A 19,535-nucleotide genomic window follows, 5' to 3' on the forward strand; every position below is an offset into this window, starting at 1 on the left:
TAATAATATGACTTTCTTCTCAAACATCTTTATTCTTGTAATGTTACGACTAATCTCCTAATAATATGACTTTATTCCCTTAATAATAATAAAAATCTCGTGTGACCCTAATACTCTGCTAACTGTTGTGGTTTTTACAACTCAGCAGATCRAATTCAAAATAAAACATAGTGAGTAGTTTTGTGTCTCAGAGATTTAAAAAAATCTGAGTGATAAATGTTTGTATAGAAGCCGAAGGTAAAGAAAAAGTGATTTATTCTTTCAGCAGGATGTTTTTTTCCCTCCTCCTTGTTTGCTGAGCCCCCCTGTTATCGCCTTGTTCAAACATCTATTCAGATACATCTCAAACATGTGGCTGACTGAAGTTTACATATCAAACAAATTGGCCTATGATATCGGAGACGGCTGTGTGTCTCTCGTGAAATGTGCTCATTATATCAGTCCGGACATCACAGAAATGGGGCACGTCCCTAAAGACAGGAGGCTCCTGCTCAGATTTCAGGAAGGACTTTCTTTGTCCTGCTTCACGGACACAAAGAAGAGATTTATGTTATTTATTTTTTAAGTTAATTATATAAAATTAAAAACAAAGAAAATAAATACTTCTTCATTATAAGACATGCACAAAACTTTTTACTACTTTAATGGCTGAGTTACGACAAAATGAATATTAATGCTTGAAGTTTAATTTGTTTTCACATAGCTTATTTTTGTGCAAAAAAAAGAGCAAAACAAGTTTTTATTCAAAGATCAAACAACAAACAATTCATTCAACCTATTTCAACGAGCTCTGTGAGAGGTGTAGACTGTCTCTTTAGCAGCTAATCATCTTTACAGGATATGTCAAAGGATAATGAAGTGGAAGCTCTCAATCAGTCATATTTTTCTGTCGCGGTCATGCTTGCATCTTGCCGAATGACTAATGATTGTTCTGTTGGGTTATTAATCGAAGTAATCGGCCAAAATATCCAGTCTGCTGAGACTTTAATGTGCCACCTCCTCGAATCAGCTCTCTCACTTTGCTGTTTTTAAAAGTTAGAAGGAAACTTTGAACATTTGAATGTTTCTCTTATTTTATATTTAATATAGTTCTGTTTATACCCACCCTCGTTAGGTCAATTTTGAAAATTAGACATCCCTTTTTAAACAAAATTGACTCATTATAGAAATACTAAAATGATCAAAAAATTGTTTGTTTTTGTCTGAAAATGCTGACTTTTAAAGCGTTAAGGAATGTATTTGGTCCAAACATATTTCTTGAAATCATTTATATACATGTATACAAGTTTAAGATTTTATTTTGCTAAACTTTAAGGTATTGTTGTAGTAATTTTAGCTTTTAGTTTTTGTTTAGCCAGTTTTGGCTTTTAGCTATTGTTTCACTGAATAAAGCTTTTAGCTACTATTATAATAATATAGAGGTTTTAACTACTTTTTCTAATTTTAGCTTTTGTTTTACTAATTTGAGCCCATGATTTCTTGCTGGTTTTAGCTTTTAGATATTGTTTTGCTAAATTTAGATTTTGCATTGCTAGTTTTTAGCTTTTAGGTATTGTGTTGCTGGTCTTAACTTATGGTCCATGGTTTAGGTAATTTTTTAGCCACTGTTTGGCTAATTTAGCCTTTTGTTTGCCTATTTTTTTCTTTAAGGTTTTATTGCGCTAACTTAAGCTTTTTGTTTTGCTAGTTTTAGCTTTTAGTATTTGTTTTGTTTTAGCTCTTGGTTACTATTTTAAGAATTTTAGGTTTTAGCTACTGTTTTGCTAATTTTAGCTTTGTTTTGATTGTTTTGAATGTTAACAATTCCATTTTATCTTTTCCAACAAATTTCAGAAAAGTAATTCAGAGCTCTCTGGATTTGAACTGAAAATGTGATTTTTTTCGTGTTTTCTTTTAACACCTGAGTACTTTTTGAAAAAGTCATAACAATCTTTTAGTTATCAAAATAAAATATGTGGAGGCCAACAATCAGAAAAAAGAAGTAATAAAAGTTGACTACATATTTGTTTTAGTCAGTGTTTCACCCTGTAACCATAGATATGCCGATAGGATAAATGTTGAAAATCATAACTTATCTTGCTTTTTTTTTCTCTTTCACCATAGCTGCTTTCTGTCTCTACTCCTGGTGGCAGCAGTGGTGTGGAAGATCAAACAGACCTGTTGGGCTTCACGACGCAGAGAAGTAAGTCCACAATTATGTTGACTTGTAAAGCAGGCCAAACTTTCCTTATGTAACTTGTAGTTTCTTCTAAAGGTGTCCTCTACTGAATGCAGCTCTGACACTTGGTATCCCATTTCATCTAAARATATTCTTAAAAATGATGTGGCATTCATTGGGAAATTTACTGTGATTTTCACTTTAAGTACAGTCTGTGCCAGATGTGATATTAATGTTAGACATATAGCTGTTATACCGTATTTTTCGGACTATAAGCCGCACCGGACTATTAGCCGCACCCCCAACATAAAAAACAGTACACCCAAAATTGTCGTCAAAAAAGTGAATTCAGCATCAAAACATAAAAAGCAAACCTTTAAGAATTAAAGTTCGGAGGAATACGGTTCATTTAACTGACCTTATTTTGGTAGTTTTCTTTAACAGTTTCTGGTCCAACAAAACGTCTCATTCATCGTCCTCMGGCGCACTGAAACCATCGAAGTCCTCCTCTTCAGTGTCGGAGTTAAACAAGCTGAGAAAAGCTGCGTCACACAGCGGTATCTATTCAGTGTAGCTTTCTGTGTCGCAGTCCTCTCGGGGTAATGCTGGCTCTGAAGCTGTGGTGCCCTCTTCACGTAGCAGTCCAGCCTTTCAGAACCCATTGGTGATGGTGGACTCATTCACTCTGCTCCACGCTGTTAGGATCCACTGGCAGACATCAGGAAATGATGCGCTTCACATTCGGCCAGTTTTTGTGAATGATTTATCCCCGTCAGTCATCCAAAAAAAAAAAGTCTACGACTCTTCACTCGACGTTTATCCACAAACTGGTCCCGGATTAAGCTCCAAAGTTTTTATCAGCCAGATTCCACCGTTAAAAAATGTCTGTTTTATCCCCTTTTATGAGTTTTTGGCCATTGACTATCTTTAAATCACTGCTTCCTGGTACAACAGTCGGCTCTGGAAGCGATCGCTTTTTTCTTCTTTTTTTTCCTTTCTTTTTTTGAGAGTGGTTGAAGCAAATGCAGCATAAGAGCCGCCTGGTGGCTGAAGAAAAAAATCCACGTAAAAGCCGCACCAGAGTATAAGCCGCATGGTTCAAAGTTCAGGAAAAAAGTCACGGCTTATAGTCTGAAAAATAYRGTAGTTATTAAGCTGTAARTGTAAARAAGGCACAACATAAGCCCCCATTCTGTTTCAATTCAGCAAAAAGATAAAACAAAGCTTTGACCACAACTCCCCCGAACAGCTAATTCGTTTCACCTTTCTTTCCTGTGTGCGTGGCTACATACAATGCAGCAATTCACTTTATCCAAAGTAAATTGGAGTGGGGTTGACATGAAACACAAAAGAGACAACCATTAGTTTCCAAAGTGTTACAGTCCAGTACAAAGGAGCTCTTTGTTCTCTATTATTTCTCCATTTTCATGGTTAGACAAAGCTAATAATCTACCAACAGTACCGTCGCAAATAGGAGCTGTCAATATTTTTTGGCAGTTAAGCTAATTTTTTTAACTACAAGAATACATCTTGCATTTGCAACATGGTGAATTTGTGCAAAGTAAATTTATTATGTTTCAGTGCTTCAAATGTTTTATGCTTTTGTTGCTGTTGTAAATCAATCATGATCAATATAAATTAATATTTTTGACAAAAGATTTTATATAAAAAAATCCTCTTCAATGTCAAACTGAAATTAATTTTTTACAGATTAATAGAYGCCAGTTAAATAAAAACATGTTTGTAGAACTAACATGTCTGAATGGATCAGTTTCGCACATCTGGATGCTGGAATTTTACTCTGTTTTTTTTATAGAAATGCTCAAGCTTTTTTAGGTCGCATGATGATCGGGCATGAACAGGAAAAAAAGGCAATAAACCAGATTGACGCAATTATACTAAGGATAACATTGATTAAAACTGTGACGGTCAATATGAACAGAGTGGAAAACAATACAGAACGTGTAGACAATAATGCTGAGGATCACTAAAGTGAGGAGGTAAGAGTAAAGTCTTAATAAAAGTGAAAAATGAAGTCTTTCTGACAAAGGAGCTTTGAATACTTTCATCATTTCATTGTAATTTAAAAACTAGGCTTATTGGTGAGCAATTATTTATTATTAGGTAATAAATCATCACTCCCATTAAATTGTAAGAGATCATTCCTTTGCTTTGTGCTTTAAAGCAAAGGGAGGGCAGGTGTAATAATGGAGAGCAGTGCTCCTGCAAACCTTGACTCTTAGCTTTAAATCAAAAGTGGTCATTAGACATGCAATTGTAGTTCTTTTTACTTGTTACAATTTAAGATAAATGTCTGTTTTAATAACAAAATACTGCAACAACACTTTCTTGGAAACACTGGCAGTCTTCGTAATTAGGGTAGTGTCCAGCTTAACTCTGAACTCTAGGTTACCTTCAATACGAACGGCATCCTTCATTAAACRCATTCCTTTTTATGGAAATAGCAATACTCCATTATTTTTTCTGAGAGCGGTTCTTTGTTTTTTGCTTATATAACAGGACGTGTTTATCCATCAGGGGTAATTAGAGACAAGTGGTYTATAGTAATAGTCACGAGATTTTGTTTTCCTAGTACAGCAAACAGCATGCCTATGGGTCATTACCTGTTAAWAACAGAAAACAAAGGTATCAAGTGGTTCAGAGAAAAAGCAATGAGATCAAAACTGTTTCCTTGGGAAGCTGGTATTGTTTTGTTTTTATGTTGGAAAATATGTGAAAAGTACTATGTGAAAGCTCACTTTGTGTCCTTCTGATTGGAAACATACGTACATTCAAAATATCAATTTTAAAGCACAAYCATGTAGAAAAGAATCAAGGTGTTTATTTCTTCTCAGTAAAAATTATTCACAGAATCTATTGCATAGATACCAGACATTCCCTTTTAACTTTTCAAAATAATCCAAATGTTTGTATTTGTATGGTTTTGTCAGTGTATGTTAGTAAAACAGGCTGTAAAAGACTTAAAAGAAGCCTTGTTGGAGATAATGACGATTTATTTCTCTTCCCTTTGTTTATTAGTTAGCAGCAAAGATAACTGAAGTTATGTCTGGGTTTAGGTTTAGTGGATTAGTGGGAAGAGGATTGAAGGAAGCAAGCAAGTCATGAATGAAAAGGGAGACGTATATTAATCATTAATATTCAGCGTTAGGATGAACGATGAGGCTGGAAAAGGACGAGGCTGAAAAGCGGTGAAATYTGAGAAGATTGGCAGCAGAAATCACAAAAGTGGGTCAGAAAAGTACTGTGCAGAAAAATGGAGGAAAGGAGCAAATATATGCAAATTTACCTTACTGCTCTTAATCTAAATGGTACGGGATAATTTCTGGGTTTAGGAGAAACCCCCCATTTCCCATCTCTTCAGAGTGAATTCTGTTTAATTTTATTCCTCCTTCTGACCTGTAGCTTGTTATTAAACTTATACAATTAATTTCAACTTTGGAAATGACATCGATAATCATAGGATGATTTTTTTWAATTGATGTATATGAAGGTAAAGAGAAATTGTTATTGCCATGCCTCTGAGTTATGCCGACCCAAACAGCTAGTCATTAAAAATGATTGCAACAGATGGCCTTACATCATTAAATTTCTGCTCACCTTTTCTTTTCACTGATTAACTGTCAAATATATGTATGGATATGTGAGCCACTTTTAGCTTTGAATGTGGCACACATCTACAGTGGCATTGACTGATGCAGTGTCACATTTGTTTAGGCTTAAATTTTGTCTCAAAGATCTTGTAGTAATGATAAGGGAGTTGGATTGCTGCAGGAAAAAAAACTCTTCCAAACACTCCTAATGGACCAATTCATACATGCGAATGATTTCTCAAGCTCCCCGAACCTCTTTTTCACKATTTGAGCCAGATGAGTTGTGTCATATTCGTGGTAAAATTTGCCCCACATCACAGAGGAAATGGATGGAGAGGTTTGGTTTATTCAGGTGGTCATCTGATCTCATGTAACTGCATAATTTATTTGCACCTGGTGGACCCAGACTCTGTTGGATCCAGATGGGACCTGGGAATAAACATAGTTAAAGGGGACATTTCATGGAAAAAMCACTTTTTTTAGCCCTTAAATACATTTTGTTGTGTACTTGGAGTCTCTAAAAGCGCAGACAATTTGAATTTAGTCTCTCTTGTAGATGCATAGATATCTTATATTCGGGTTKGGTCATGTTTTTCAATCCGATCAGTTTTCTCTATTTTTTATTATGTATTTTGAACAATAAATCACGGTTTTTGCTGCAGAACTGCTGACCAAGGTCATAGACTATCGGCTTACCATTTCTTGTAAATCCACAATTCTGTAGGTTTGTCATCTTCATCCTCCTCTTGTTCTGAGTCAGACTCTGGCTCCAACATGTAAGGCTGGATAGACAAGACTTCTGTTGTTATGTTTTAACCAGTTTGTAAATAAAAGCTTCTAGATCACTAGACAGTCGTATCTCTGCTATAAAACTCCAAAAATAGCGAAACGGGGTGCTCTCAAACGCACCTTAGAAAGTGGGTAAAAGAGGGGCTTGTGGAGCTACAATAAAGAGGAATTCAGACCAAAGCATTGCAGTTCTATAGTTCTATAAATGGTTCTATATGCAGGTATATAGACCCCCAACTGAATGATTTAAATGTGAAAAGAAAGAATTTAAAAGCGTGATATATCCCCTTTAAAAGAAAAGCATGCATCTTTAAATTTTAGTTTGGTTACAATACAAACAAAATATTCAGTTTCCTTTAGAAGTGAAAGTTAACTTTGTTCAGAACACATAAGTGAACACAAGTCATAAAAAAATGAGTTATTTCTAGAAGTACTGCTGCTAAAACGATATATAAACCTAAATATACCAGATAMAATTTTCTATCTTCACTTTTATTTGTTGTCCATCCTACTGTGAAGCTGATGCCATATTTTTTATCTTTTTTCTTAATGTTTTTTGCATACGATATAATCCATAATTTGACTTGAATTTGAATTTAACTGAACGACAATCCCAGCTTCATCTTGGAAACAACTCACATTTTGATGAGATGTTTGGTAAACTCTTAGCTGGATAGATGCTCTTAGAATAAATGTTTCATCAGGTAGTTGTAGCTATTCAGTTGAACACAAGTAATGATAAAATGTTTTACACAGACTCTTCAAAATAAATTAGAAGTATTAGCTATTCTTAAACAACATTTAGACATGTAGAATTTTAAACAGGAGGAAATTAAAATCATTTGTATTCTGTTGTGGCATTTTCTGGTGGCCTACTTTGAAAGAAACAGTGTAGGCAGAACCTGTGTTTTGCTAACCTTTACTTGAAAGCTATTGAAGCCTAGAGGGTGTCCTTCAGTGCTGTTACTGGTACTTTAGCGTTGGAAGCAGACTTTAAACTACTTTAAATGTTGCAGTTCTTATGACCACTCTTCCATAATGCTAGAATCTGTAAAATCTTTTGTAGAAATCATTATAGAACCACTCAAGGTCTCTCCAAGTAAATACGTTTTATGCACAGTCTAGTGCAGTGGTTCCCAAAGTTGGGGTCGGGACCCAAGGTGGAGTCCTGAAACATAAAGGTGGGGTCCTGAAATTATTTTCTGAAATAATTACTCAAAAAAAATTACAAATAACTTTTTTTTGCCTTTGTTGTTAAGAAAGTGTAAGGTTAGTGTACTTACAATGTACAAAAATAGCATAATGAATATTGTTACCATGTCCTTGTTTATTTGACATGAAAACAGTGTTTATCAAGCAACAAAAACTGGGGCCACAGGTCTCTGCTGCTGGTATTTTGTGGGTCAAAAGCTGAGAAGTTTGGGAACCACTGGTCTAGTGTATGACTAGATGTAGTTCTACACATTTCACAATGTAATGAATACTTATATTGACCCACATCTGCATCTTATTTTTGTTTTAGATCATTTATTGTTATTGGGTTTTACAACCTATTATCTTTTATTTAAGCGGCCCTTTGCACATTTTGTCTAAGTAAAAGTGATTTAACATGGATTGCAGTGTTATTTGTTTTAATTTTGGCATGAATATCATAAACCAGCCAAGGATTTCATAATTTGTTCCATTTGATTGCAGTTATTAATCGCTCACCAAAATGACTTTAATAGTCGACACAGGAGCGGATGCTGCTTGCAGGATCAAATGTAACGCAATATATAATTATTATGAAGTTGTTATATATTTATGTGAAATTTGCTGTCGCTTACATGTGGTTTGAAGGTATTAAATCTCACACAGATAAACAGATTCAGATCTGCCAGTCCTGTGACAGAGGTGAAGTGGGGTTTTTTTTGACCAAATTCTGTGTCCAGTTGGTTTTAAAAAGCTTGTGAGCAACCCCCGCACTTAAGAGACTTGTTCAAATAAGGGATGAAAGAATTTGTGCTGGGGTCAATTTGAGCCTTCGTCTCATATAAGGATGTGGAATGAATGAGTTTTAATGAGGCTTTCAGGAAGAGTGGGGTCAATAATGAGACTGATCCAGCCAAGTGGCATATGGACGTCCGTGTGTGTGTGTGTGTGTGTGTGTGTGTGTGTGTGTGTGTGTGTGTGTGTGTGTGTTTTTTTAAACGGGCTCTCCGCTGTGAAATTTCTGTCAGTAATTATAGACTCTGAGCTAGGAAGGAAAAAAGTTTGAAAGCCTTATTTTCATGCACTTTAAGATTTTTCTCTGAAACACCCAGAAAAAAAAAACGTATTTGTGTGTAACAAAAACAGTCATTGACAATTAGTGATGTTAGTAATAGATGTGAAGAAATAACACCAATTCCAAGAACTCTCCAGAAAACAAAGTGTCATTTCCTGTATTATTTTGATCACACAAAGCCATTTGTTTCTCACACTACAACATCCATTAATAAGGGCTTTCATCTTTGCTTAGACCTGAAAGAACACGGTAACAAAGGTGCATCTGTTATTTTTGAATAATTCTGGTCGAGGTTGTGGGGGCAAATCTTGGAGCTCGAGTGGGGACCAAGGGAGGCAAAGACAACAGCTTTAAATGCCATGATGGAGGACAAGGGCTGACCTCCTTGCAGCTACCTGTCGGGGGGAAACAGGGGAGGAGTGCACTGACATTTCACGCGACCAAGACCCACATTTTCTTACACACAAAACCTTAGTTTTTTTGTTTTTTTTAATGCAGCTTCATTCTCTTTATCTCCCGCCCATTTTTAAGCTGGCACGTGTAGAAACAGAGAACCTCCACGCCTATGGTTAAAAAGACGGGATGTTTTATGGATGCTCTTTTTGCTTTTTCACTTCTTTTCAGTCCAGAACCATTTCAGATTAGTGTTTTTGTATGTTAAGTCACCCCACACAATTATGAACCATTCAGGCATAAAAAGACACTAAAACTCAAACAAATAGTCAATGTTGTTAAAATATAAGAATTTGGCAAAAAAAAAGGGGGGGGGGGGAAGAAATGTTCAATTGAGTCTTTAAGTTACTAGCAGCAAAGCCACAATTTGTTTCCATTTGTTTAACTGAATCTATAAAAAATATCAGATATGACAATTTTCCAGGCATTGAATACATTTTTAGCAACAAAAAAAATAATTACTAGCTAAAATCTTGATGTGTAATAGATAATTAGATGAAGAATGAYGTATCTCTCAAGCCCCAAGTCAGGTATTTGCTGGAATATTTTTGTAAATGTTAAAGACATAACATGTAAATGTGTTTTCAGATTATGACTGACACTTCTTTCTGTGTCCTCCACTTGTCCACTTTTTGTTTTTCTAGCTCACATTGCACAATATGCTGACATGGTCATCAACCAGTGTCCAAAGGAAAACTTTGGAACACCACCAGAAAAATCACAAAATATGGTTGCCTTATAGCAGAAGAATATAAAGACATAAATGGTTAAAATGGTTGTGCAGCACAGAAGATAATGACTTTGGTAATTGCTGTGTTCATATATGATGAGGTAAAGCAGCATTTTGTCCCCTACGGTGGATGAAGTTACATTGCTAAATAAACCACTGTGACCAATAGACTCTGAGCTTTGAAGGTTAATTGGATGCATAAAACTTTAAGGAGTTACAAATCTGAAAAATATTCCTAGTAAACTTCTTATCTTTAACACAGCTCTGACAATACACTAAGAACATTATTCACTCTGTTGTACACTTTCTTTTTTATTTTTCGCAGTCTACATTGTCGAATTTTTTACTGAGGCTGACAAGAGTGACAGGAACACGTTACCAACCACAGTGTTCACATGTCCCCTACAGAGTTGATGGTCTTTCATTTTGCTCTTGAAGAGCTCAATCAGCGGTCATTGATTGCTACAATAAGATTATCTCACTCTTAAGCCCCTTCTCACCTTGATTGTCCTTTGTTCAAGGTAAAGTTTGTCTTCTATTAATTTTCTGCTGAAGTTTCACTTCAGGTATAGCTGTAGTCTTTGCTTTTTAGATCTTTAGAATCTTCTTCCGTAATAAATATGTATATATATATATATATATATTTAATATAATTTAGCTTAATAATTTACGTACAATAACTCAAGTTCTCCAGGCTCATTTAGCTTGCAAATTGTTAGAGCATACCGGGCTGGATTTGTTTATTTAAGAGTTTTAGTGTGTAAATAAATTATCCTAGAAAAAAAATTCATAATAGAAAAAGTAATACAGGTCTGTGCATGCATTTTTATTTTAATTATTGCATGTTAATGTATTTTCTGGCTCTCCAGGAAAAGGCCTGCGGGTACAGCCAGTGATCTTTAAAAAAGGACAGTGTGACCTGCTTAGGTGTAGAATATGCTAAGAGGCGGGATGACACCCACCTCCTCATAAAATCCAATGATGGGAACAAAACGTTGTATTCACTAGACAGATAATTCATGCCCTCACTTACCAAATTAATCAAGTTGCATACCAATGCAGTCCACGACCACCCTTATCAAAACCGTGAATGGCTCCAGCTTGTATTCTTGACAAAATCTGTCTGTCATTGCATGAACATTAATTGGTTTTACAGAGTTCAGCCGTGCCTTTTGTCATTTACTTAGCATTCATTTCTAGAAACTCTCTGGTATTGTGTTGGCCTCTTTGATGGTTGTATTCCCAGCACATTTTCGATGACACGCGGCACGTTGCTAGYGTGCACTGATTCTGCTGCTGCTTTCCTGTTGTGGTTTGTTGCGTTAAAATGAATTCTGCAACATGATAAATAACATTACTGCTATCTGACATTTAGGATGAATGTTGTTGGATTTGAAGCTTTTGTGTTGGAAACTGTAATAAGCCGTAAGCTGTTTTCTTGTTTCGCAACCACCTCACCAGGCCCCTCCATCCTGCGTTTATCTCTTTCGAAAAGGGCAACATTTCTCATTTTGACCTGTTGTGACCCAGCAGCTCAAATCCATAGGTTTTGTATTGCTGGTTTGATGTTTAATGGCAGAGATGTACGACAATTTAACGTTGGACCTTAGATATAAGGTTTAAAAAAGGAAAAATCAATCAGGTGATYAATGTCAATTTCATGTGGGTGCTCGCTCCCCCCTTTGCACTACCTCCCCTAGGGGACATTTTCAAATTGAACAAAGCTGTTCAACTTTTCTCTCTTACGGACTCCACTGATTCTGTATTACAGGTAACTAATGTTTGACTCTTCAGAAAACATTCGATGGATATGTGGCATAAACATGGTCACTGAGCATTTACGTACATGGTGAAGAGTTAAATACTGAAAAAAGGGAGTTTTCTAAAATTAATGTCCATTTACCTTGCACGGCTGTTTGATTGTTGTGGGAGTGAAGAGCATGATTGTACCAGGTTCCAAGTTACATATCAAGACATGGTTGTTACAAGTGCAAAAGGAACCATCAGAAAGAACAGCTTCTTGGTTAGATGATTAAAGAGTACTTTTATTATCTAAAAGATGGTCAACGACCAACACTACCATCTTTTTGTCACTGGAAAATTCATTTTCTGCCTCCAGAAGTAGTAGGCCAACTGCCACTGGCACCGCTACATTGATCCAACTGGTTGACCCTGCAGTTGTCCATGATAAATAGTGATGGACAGATAGTTCATCTGTTTACCTGCCAAATGTTTATTTGAAATTCCCTGGCAGTTTTCAAACAGTTTCAACGGGCGCCTTTCCAGATGGTTCTGTGTGACAAACCATCTGGTGCTTCGGGGTTAGTCATCTGTATCCAGTCAAATAAAGCAGATCAAACAAATCTTTGGCATTTTGAGATCTTTTGAGACAGGTTAGAAGGTTAAATAGAGCTATCAATAAAACAAAGGTTTTAGAGAATGTTTGTTTTTTTTAGCTTATTTAAAATAAAAAAGACCACAGATGTCTAAGTAAAAGTTCATTATTTTCCTGAGTACACCCTGAACAGAACACAAATGGCTGCCTACAGTATCCTGACCTAGTCTTTAAATAAATCTGTGATTGTGAGTGTAGAATTTGCATAATTGTTATTTTCAGTCCAAATGGTAAATTTGAGTAGGTTTTCCTAATAGCTCCGAGGTGTAAACTGCTTCTATTGTTTCAGCGTCAAATGTTTTACAAAATAAAATCATAAATTACTCCGTTTGATCTCTAATTACGTTAAATAACAGATATTTTTACTCAAGTTTTGTGTTCAAGACACAAATTTAAAACCTTTCATCAAAGGGGCAAAGGGAACATTATGTAAAATCCACTTTTTTAGTTGTTAATTACATTTTGTTGTGTACATGAAGTTTCTAGCCATGAAGAAAAGTTTAATTTTGACTCTCTCTGTGCTGCATAGATATCTTTATATTCTGTGTGGATCATATTCAGTTTTCTTTATTTTCTATGAAGTTTTCTGAACTATAACATCACAGGATTTGCAACAGAACTGCAACAGTTAGGGAAATGTGAAAATCTGCCAGATAAATTCTTACCAAGCTGTTTCTTCACATATATGTATGTACATGTGTGTTTATAATATGTATTAATATTGAAATTCAGCTCCTGAGGGAAATCCTGAAAAAAGCCCTGCTCAAGTTAGGGCACCGATAAAAAATAGATTTTAAAAATTGGGCCTTAAGTGTGAGGGGTCAAATCAGGATTTTTTTTTCATGATTCTGAGTTGATTGTAAGCATATATTTCACCATAAATACTCCATAAAGCTAAATTTGTCTGACCCAGTTCTGGTGCACATAATACACTTTCACTCGGAGCAGATACCACAAAGACTGATGGCCCTTTTGATACTCTAGGTTTATTTTGCCAGAGGTGGTCCATGCATGGCCGCATCACAAAACCCAAAACACAATCGAGCCAGTAGTGACACTAATAGATTTGGGCCACATAAACCAAATGGGCCGGTTGTGGAATGCCATCATATATAGTTCCATCATTGCCAGATCTGGCCCACATCCTGTTGACAAACCACTTGCCATGGCAGCAGTCAGCCAGCAGTGCCAGCTTGACGCCAGATCTGGCCCAAACCTTTTGGCTTTGTTGGACTCTGTTGAAAAAGTCCACGCTCAGTTTTACATTTATATTTGCAGTAGCTTTTATTTCACATATTTGTAGAATACTAAGTTATTTTTAATTCACTGTTAGGCAGGGCAATATGGCAAAAATATATATATCTATGTATGTACAATTTAAGCATTTCATATCAGTTGGTACTGATAATTATTGATGAGTTTTTTGTTTTATCCATTTGAAATAAGGACCAGGAGAAAAAAAGTCTAATTAATACCGCCAAACTGGTGACGTGACCTTTTCTCTTTTATTCACAAATTTCCTCTTGAGCTGTTGAACTCATTTTCTCCTTTCACTCCACATCATTCTATTAAAAAATTTTAAGCAGTTATAAAGCATTGTGGTGAAACCTTGCTTAGCTGGGCCATGAGAGGTCAAGTGGCCAAAGCCTTTTCTCTGCCTACATCCCCCAGAATGCTGTGCAGTTCAGTGAAATTATTGGACTAACCTTTTATTTATACTGATCATGTGTCTATCGAGATATAGTAAAAGTTATTGTCTTCTTCAGACTCAACATCATGACTGCAGTTTCTGTATGTGATAACTTTATGGACTACAGAGCGAGATGCACATGGCCCCATTTTATTGCAGTTGCACCACCGTTGCTGCAGTCTCAATAACAATTACAACTCATGAACTTCAGTAGCTCAGGAGCCATAAGACACATGCTCTGTTGAAATATCCAGTCCTGCCTCTGCAGATATGCACAGAGTGAATGTTGTGCAGCTACATTCTGTCAGACTTGGTCAGGTGTATTTCCACACATAATGGGGCTTGCCATAGATCTAGATTATAGATTTGGGTTAAAATGAATGTCAACAACAGCTTCCTTAAAAGCATGAGTAGAGATAGTGCCCTAGATACTTCTGGCAGCACACAAAACCATTGTGAAAGAAACCAATGATCAGATCAATGATGAGTTTGGGATTGATGCTGCACTCCAAGATCAGTCAGTGATGATAGCCAGTGAAAGTGAAATCTTAAGTACTGATGAGTTGGTCTTTATGGAGGTTGGGGAAACGATGCAGCCACTCAGTTTTGTTGGAGACAATATAGATTTAAACACTGTCTATGTGCATGGAAACACTCCCTTCCACTCAATGGGTTGGACCAAAAGCACTTCTCCAGCACCACCTTTGCCAGATCCACAGACATGAGCAGCTGTCCCCAGAGCGAAGCTAAAGGCACTCAACAAAGCTAAAATCCTGAGAGGAGCTGACGTCTTCGATTTACTAACAAGAAAAAGACAGGAATAAACACCATCAAATTTCTACCCATCACTGAGCTCTCCTCCTGGCTCGTGACCTCACTCAGGTGATACACTCTGGGGAGCGGAGTGGGTGATCAAAGCCCAGGATCCTGAGTTCCCACACTCTGACTGGAATGGCTGGATGAGAGAATCCATGCATGTGATGCAAAGCAGAGCACACAAATTGATTTCCTCCCAGTCACTGAAGGTGACCCTAATGACATTAACACCATATTTACCACTGTCAGAGTGCATACGGCTCTCTGCTGTCATTGTAGTGACTTTTGATCCTCTGATTTGGCTGAAGACTGTGGACTTCATAGAGTAGGCAAATCTACCAGACATTTCAAGGTTGGGTGGACTTCACTTGGATCTTGGATCAGTGGGTAACGTCATGCAGGATTCTGGACTACTACAGGTGGTTCAGTTGATTTATCCTGGACATATGACAGCCAACCACATCATGGATGGAGGGTGTTTTGTTCTCACCTCCTCATCGATGCAGCCATCTATCAGCACATTATGAAACTTGCCTTCACTGAGGAGGAGTGTGGTGACATGAGGACCTTCATGGAGAAGGTGGTTGATGGAAAGCTGGGAGCTAGACATACAGACTAGTGTTGAAGCAGAGGTTTGAAGATTCCCTAAAAAGACTTGCTGGAGGCATCTGTCCTGCATTGTAACCAAGATGTGCAACATCTTTGCCACTGCAGGCCATTATCAATATGCCAAGAGCACATAATTGTACTTTCAACTCATCAAGGAACTCAAAACTTTACCGGGTTACGAGTACACCTTTGAAAGTTTCACAGACCACTGGAACTATGTTGTCTGCTACTGCAGCCATGGGTATTCCATCACTTGGTGTGACATCTGCATTAAGAAGTTGTTAATGAAGACAGCTAGACTTTGGCTCGAACGTGTAAGGCTGGATGGACAAGTCTTTCGTTGTTGACATCTTTTAATCATTTTGTAAATTAAAAGTTTCTGCACCGCTATATTGTCATAAATCCCTCTTATCAATCTAAAATAAACTGCTCTGGAAGCTGGAGGAGCGTGGGGTGTGAAGTGTCTCGTTTGGATTTCGAGAGACAGCGTAGAAACGAGTTGACACATCTCAGAACGGGGTGAAAAGCTTGTGGAGCTCCAATATAGAGGAATTCWGACCAAAGCATTGCAGTTCCACTTTATATAGACCCCAGCTGAATGATTTAAAGGAGAACCAATTATGGGTCCTAGAAATTTTTATGGTATGTCTGTGGGCTATCCAGACCATGTTCATTCAATTTAATGCACAAAATAATTCTCAGATAATAAAATTTCCCATTTTCTAGTTCTGCCTGCTCTGACTTCCTTTCAGAAGAGCTGTTTATGTTAATGAGCTCTGTTGGTAACGCCCTCCAAAAATCTGTTGRCATTAACTCTGCCCTCCAAAGCCAGCGTTTACGTTAGCATGGCTAATAATAGTAGAAACTCCGTTGTACAACCATATGAGAGACTCAGAGGCAGAGTCGTGGTTACAGCTTCTTTTTATTTTTTCTCTCCCTCCTCTGCTCTGCGCTCACTCTGTATGCTGTTACCAGAGCAGGGAGCAGCGCGGTCAAAATACCTCAGAAAYCTGAACAAATAGGCTTTAAAAGGCTTTGATAAGCTGAACAATAGAAGTACAGGTCTCTAACCCTGGTCTCCCACTCTCTGGTCCAACACTCTACCCATTGCCCTATTGGAGGCTTGTTGTTAAATGAGCTGCACTGCACAACAACACGGTGACGGCTTTTTATATTGAGGAGGTGGAGTCTCACCYGGGGGTTGCTAGATAAGGGGCTGAACGCAGGTTCTGGTGGGTTGTCGTACGGCTTGCGACATCACAAAATGACGGAAGTATAAAACTTGTTGTTAATATACATTAAAAATACATTTACTTACAGTAAATATGCCCCTGGGTGCATGTTTTTTGGTCCTAGGACTGTTTTTTGAAGAAGTACATACCCGAAGTTGAGTAAAAAAACATTTAAAAAGTGAATTTTGCATAATAGGTCCCATTTAAATGTAATAAAGAAGGATTTAGAAGCATGATGTGTCTCTGTTAATGCCAAATTGGAAATTTAAAAACAACCAACAAAATGAATGCAACTTACATTTTTGTAAAAAAAAATTTTAGAAACACTTTTTTACATAGTGTAATTCTAATAAAACAGTACATAAGAAGGGCGAATTATTAGGCTGGCTATCAAAACCTCTTGAACGGCTTCCCATTCTGAACTACAATTGGATCCTAATGTGACACACTTAAGCTCATCACAAAACCAATACCAATCAGTGATGTCCTTGCTGCTAAAACGGCAGCTTGTTTAGATATTGATCAAACTGCGCTGCTGATGAAAGTGTGCCACTAGTTGTTTTACAATATTGATTAGTTGGAAAAAAGAAAAAGGTGTTTTGGAGGGGTTTCGTTTGCCTTTCATTTTGTTTTGCCGCTCAAACTCACCCTTTCTTTTGCAAACGGTTTGAGGAAAAACTTTGCATCGACGCTTCATCAAATCAGCCAATTCGTAGATTATTTGCTTTTCATTAAAATACCCCATATTATTCAGATTTTGAATCAGTGTTAGTTGTTGGATTGAGAGTTCCCTGTGTTTTGTTGATGTGTCGTCTGTTTATTATTACAGCAGCTGATGAGAGAGCGTCAGCAGATGGCCAGTCGTCCATTTGCATCCGTTGCTCTTTCGCTGGAAGCCAGAGGAGAGCTAACAGAAGTCCTGCAGCCCATTGTTGATGTGAGTCCACACTGCTTACAGCTTACACACAGGTGCTTTAGTTTATGCTGTTTTTTTTTCAATCACTTTCTGAAAATGGCCAGCACTTTTATTGCAACACTTTTAACTATAACAACCTTCGCCTCTTACACAAACTCATCCTTACATCATTATTACCCACATTTTGTGTTTACCTGCACTGATATCTTATATAAGCAGACTCATATTTGTGATTTGCTCTTAAAACATCAAGGATATTTAGTTTTCTTCCGAATAAGCTGTGAGGACCAACATTGAGTCCTCAGCCAGGCACAAGCTCCGTGTCACCTGCTCCTGCAAGAAATAAAATCACTTTGGCAACCCGCAAAGAGGCACCACATTAGCAATGAGTGGTCTGCTGAGTGGTACTCACAGGGCATTACGGTGTTGTGAAGGGCAATGGAAAGTGCAAAAGAGGAGAAAAACAATGCTTCTCAGCTCTCTGAGTGCATCATGCTGTTGCACTTTCAGAGCATCAAAGCAGTGTCAGAAACGGGGCTTTGCTTTGATTAAACTAAAATGCTAATTAGGTTTTCTCGTTGTGCTATGTGTCCGTGTGGCGTTGGATGGTCTATTCCGGCAGCGGTCCTTGCTTCCTCTGCACAGTTATCTCAAGGTTGCTTTTCTGCGAGGCACAGTGAAGTGCAGCCACTCAGGAGTTGGGCTGTGAACGGTGTTCCAAGCAGTTTTTGACAATGATTATGGTCTGCAGTCCTGTGTTTCTTGACAAGATGTAACGCGAAAAAGAAACCTGCGACTTCGTATGCTTCACTTGGATTTCCAGTTATTGCTGCAAAATAAAAGACGTGACCTTTTGGGGAGAAAAGGGTCCTTACATTTATACCACCGACTAAGGTTTTAAACAACACATAATTATAGTTGTCCTCCAAGGACCTGGACTTTGTTGTAATTTCCTTAAGTGGCCTTGATCAATAGTTCTACAGGTTTTTCTGAAGGTCTTTCCAAGTTTTCCCCTGTACTCTGACTGTTTAATTATTCACTGTCCAGTTCTTTGACCTGACCAGGACAGCATCTTATACAGTGTGTGCTTAACAAAGCAGTGGAGGATTAAAAAACAAAACAAAACAAAAAAAGAAATGTCAGGCTAAAAGAGCTGTCTGTAGACTTTTGAATATCAAGGGTAAAAAAAATCATCAAAAATAAATCAGAGAGAAGCAGTAACTTTCAGCTTGGTTTTCAGCTAACAGCATGTGTAGCGTCTTGTTGGTGTCAAATTCTTTGGTTTTGTGTCCGACTGTGTTTTTGTGGTATTTTTCCACTTAATTAAAGAAATGGAAACAAATTGTGTATTTGTGACAGTTTGCTAATAACAAAGTGCCCATTTAAAATTTATTTATTTATTTATAAGTTTTCAGGTTTTTTTCTCTACATAACACAGGCTCATCCTTTAAGTTTAGGACCCTGTAAATGCCACAGTGAATTATGAGCTGGAGGTAAGTGGCCTAACAAATGAACGAACAAAAAAATTGTCTGAAAATGATTCATTCTTGGCCAGAAAAATAACTAATAAAGCAGCTAAAATCTAAAGCAGAACTTTGAAAGAGTTTTAGAAAATTGTGGATCAGAACTCCAGACACTGGTTCTTTGGAAGTTCGAGACCCTTGAGCTTTTTGCCGCAGAGGAGAAAATAAAGACAAACTAAGGGCACAAAGACCGGCTAAATGTATGCAACTGGATATAACCATGGTAAATCAGAGGTCATATTCAGACCTGATAATTTGCTCCGCTTTAAATGAACCAGAGTTCGTTTCCAGCGTTGGTCCAGACCTTTTGTGCAGGTGTGAATACACTCATACGAACTCTGGTGCGG

The 19,535-nt window shown here is 37.2% G+C and overlaps 1 protein-coding gene across 1 annotated transcript in view; it reads left to right on the forward strand.

The window, feature by feature from the left end:
* The window catches only part of atrnl1b (attractin-like 1b), an 85,209-nt gene that overhangs the window by 56,158 nt on the left and 9,516 nt on the right, over positions 1-19,535 (forward strand). The window contains exons 26-27 of the mRNA XM_014007589.1: positions 2,104-2,182; positions 17,579-17,686. Coding sequence (XP_013863043.1) covers positions 2,104-2,182; positions 17,579-17,686 — 187 coding nt within the window. The remainder of the gene's footprint in view (positions 1-2,103; positions 2,183-17,578; positions 17,687-19,535) is intronic.

This window comes from Austrofundulus limnaeus, unplaced genomic scaffold, assembly GCF_001266775.1.
Source record: "Austrofundulus limnaeus strain Quisiro unplaced genomic scaffold, Austrofundulus_limnaeus-1.0 Scaffold43, whole genome shotgun sequence".
Taxonomy (NCBI): domain Eukaryota; kingdom Metazoa; phylum Chordata; class Actinopteri; order Cyprinodontiformes; family Rivulidae; genus Austrofundulus; species Austrofundulus limnaeus.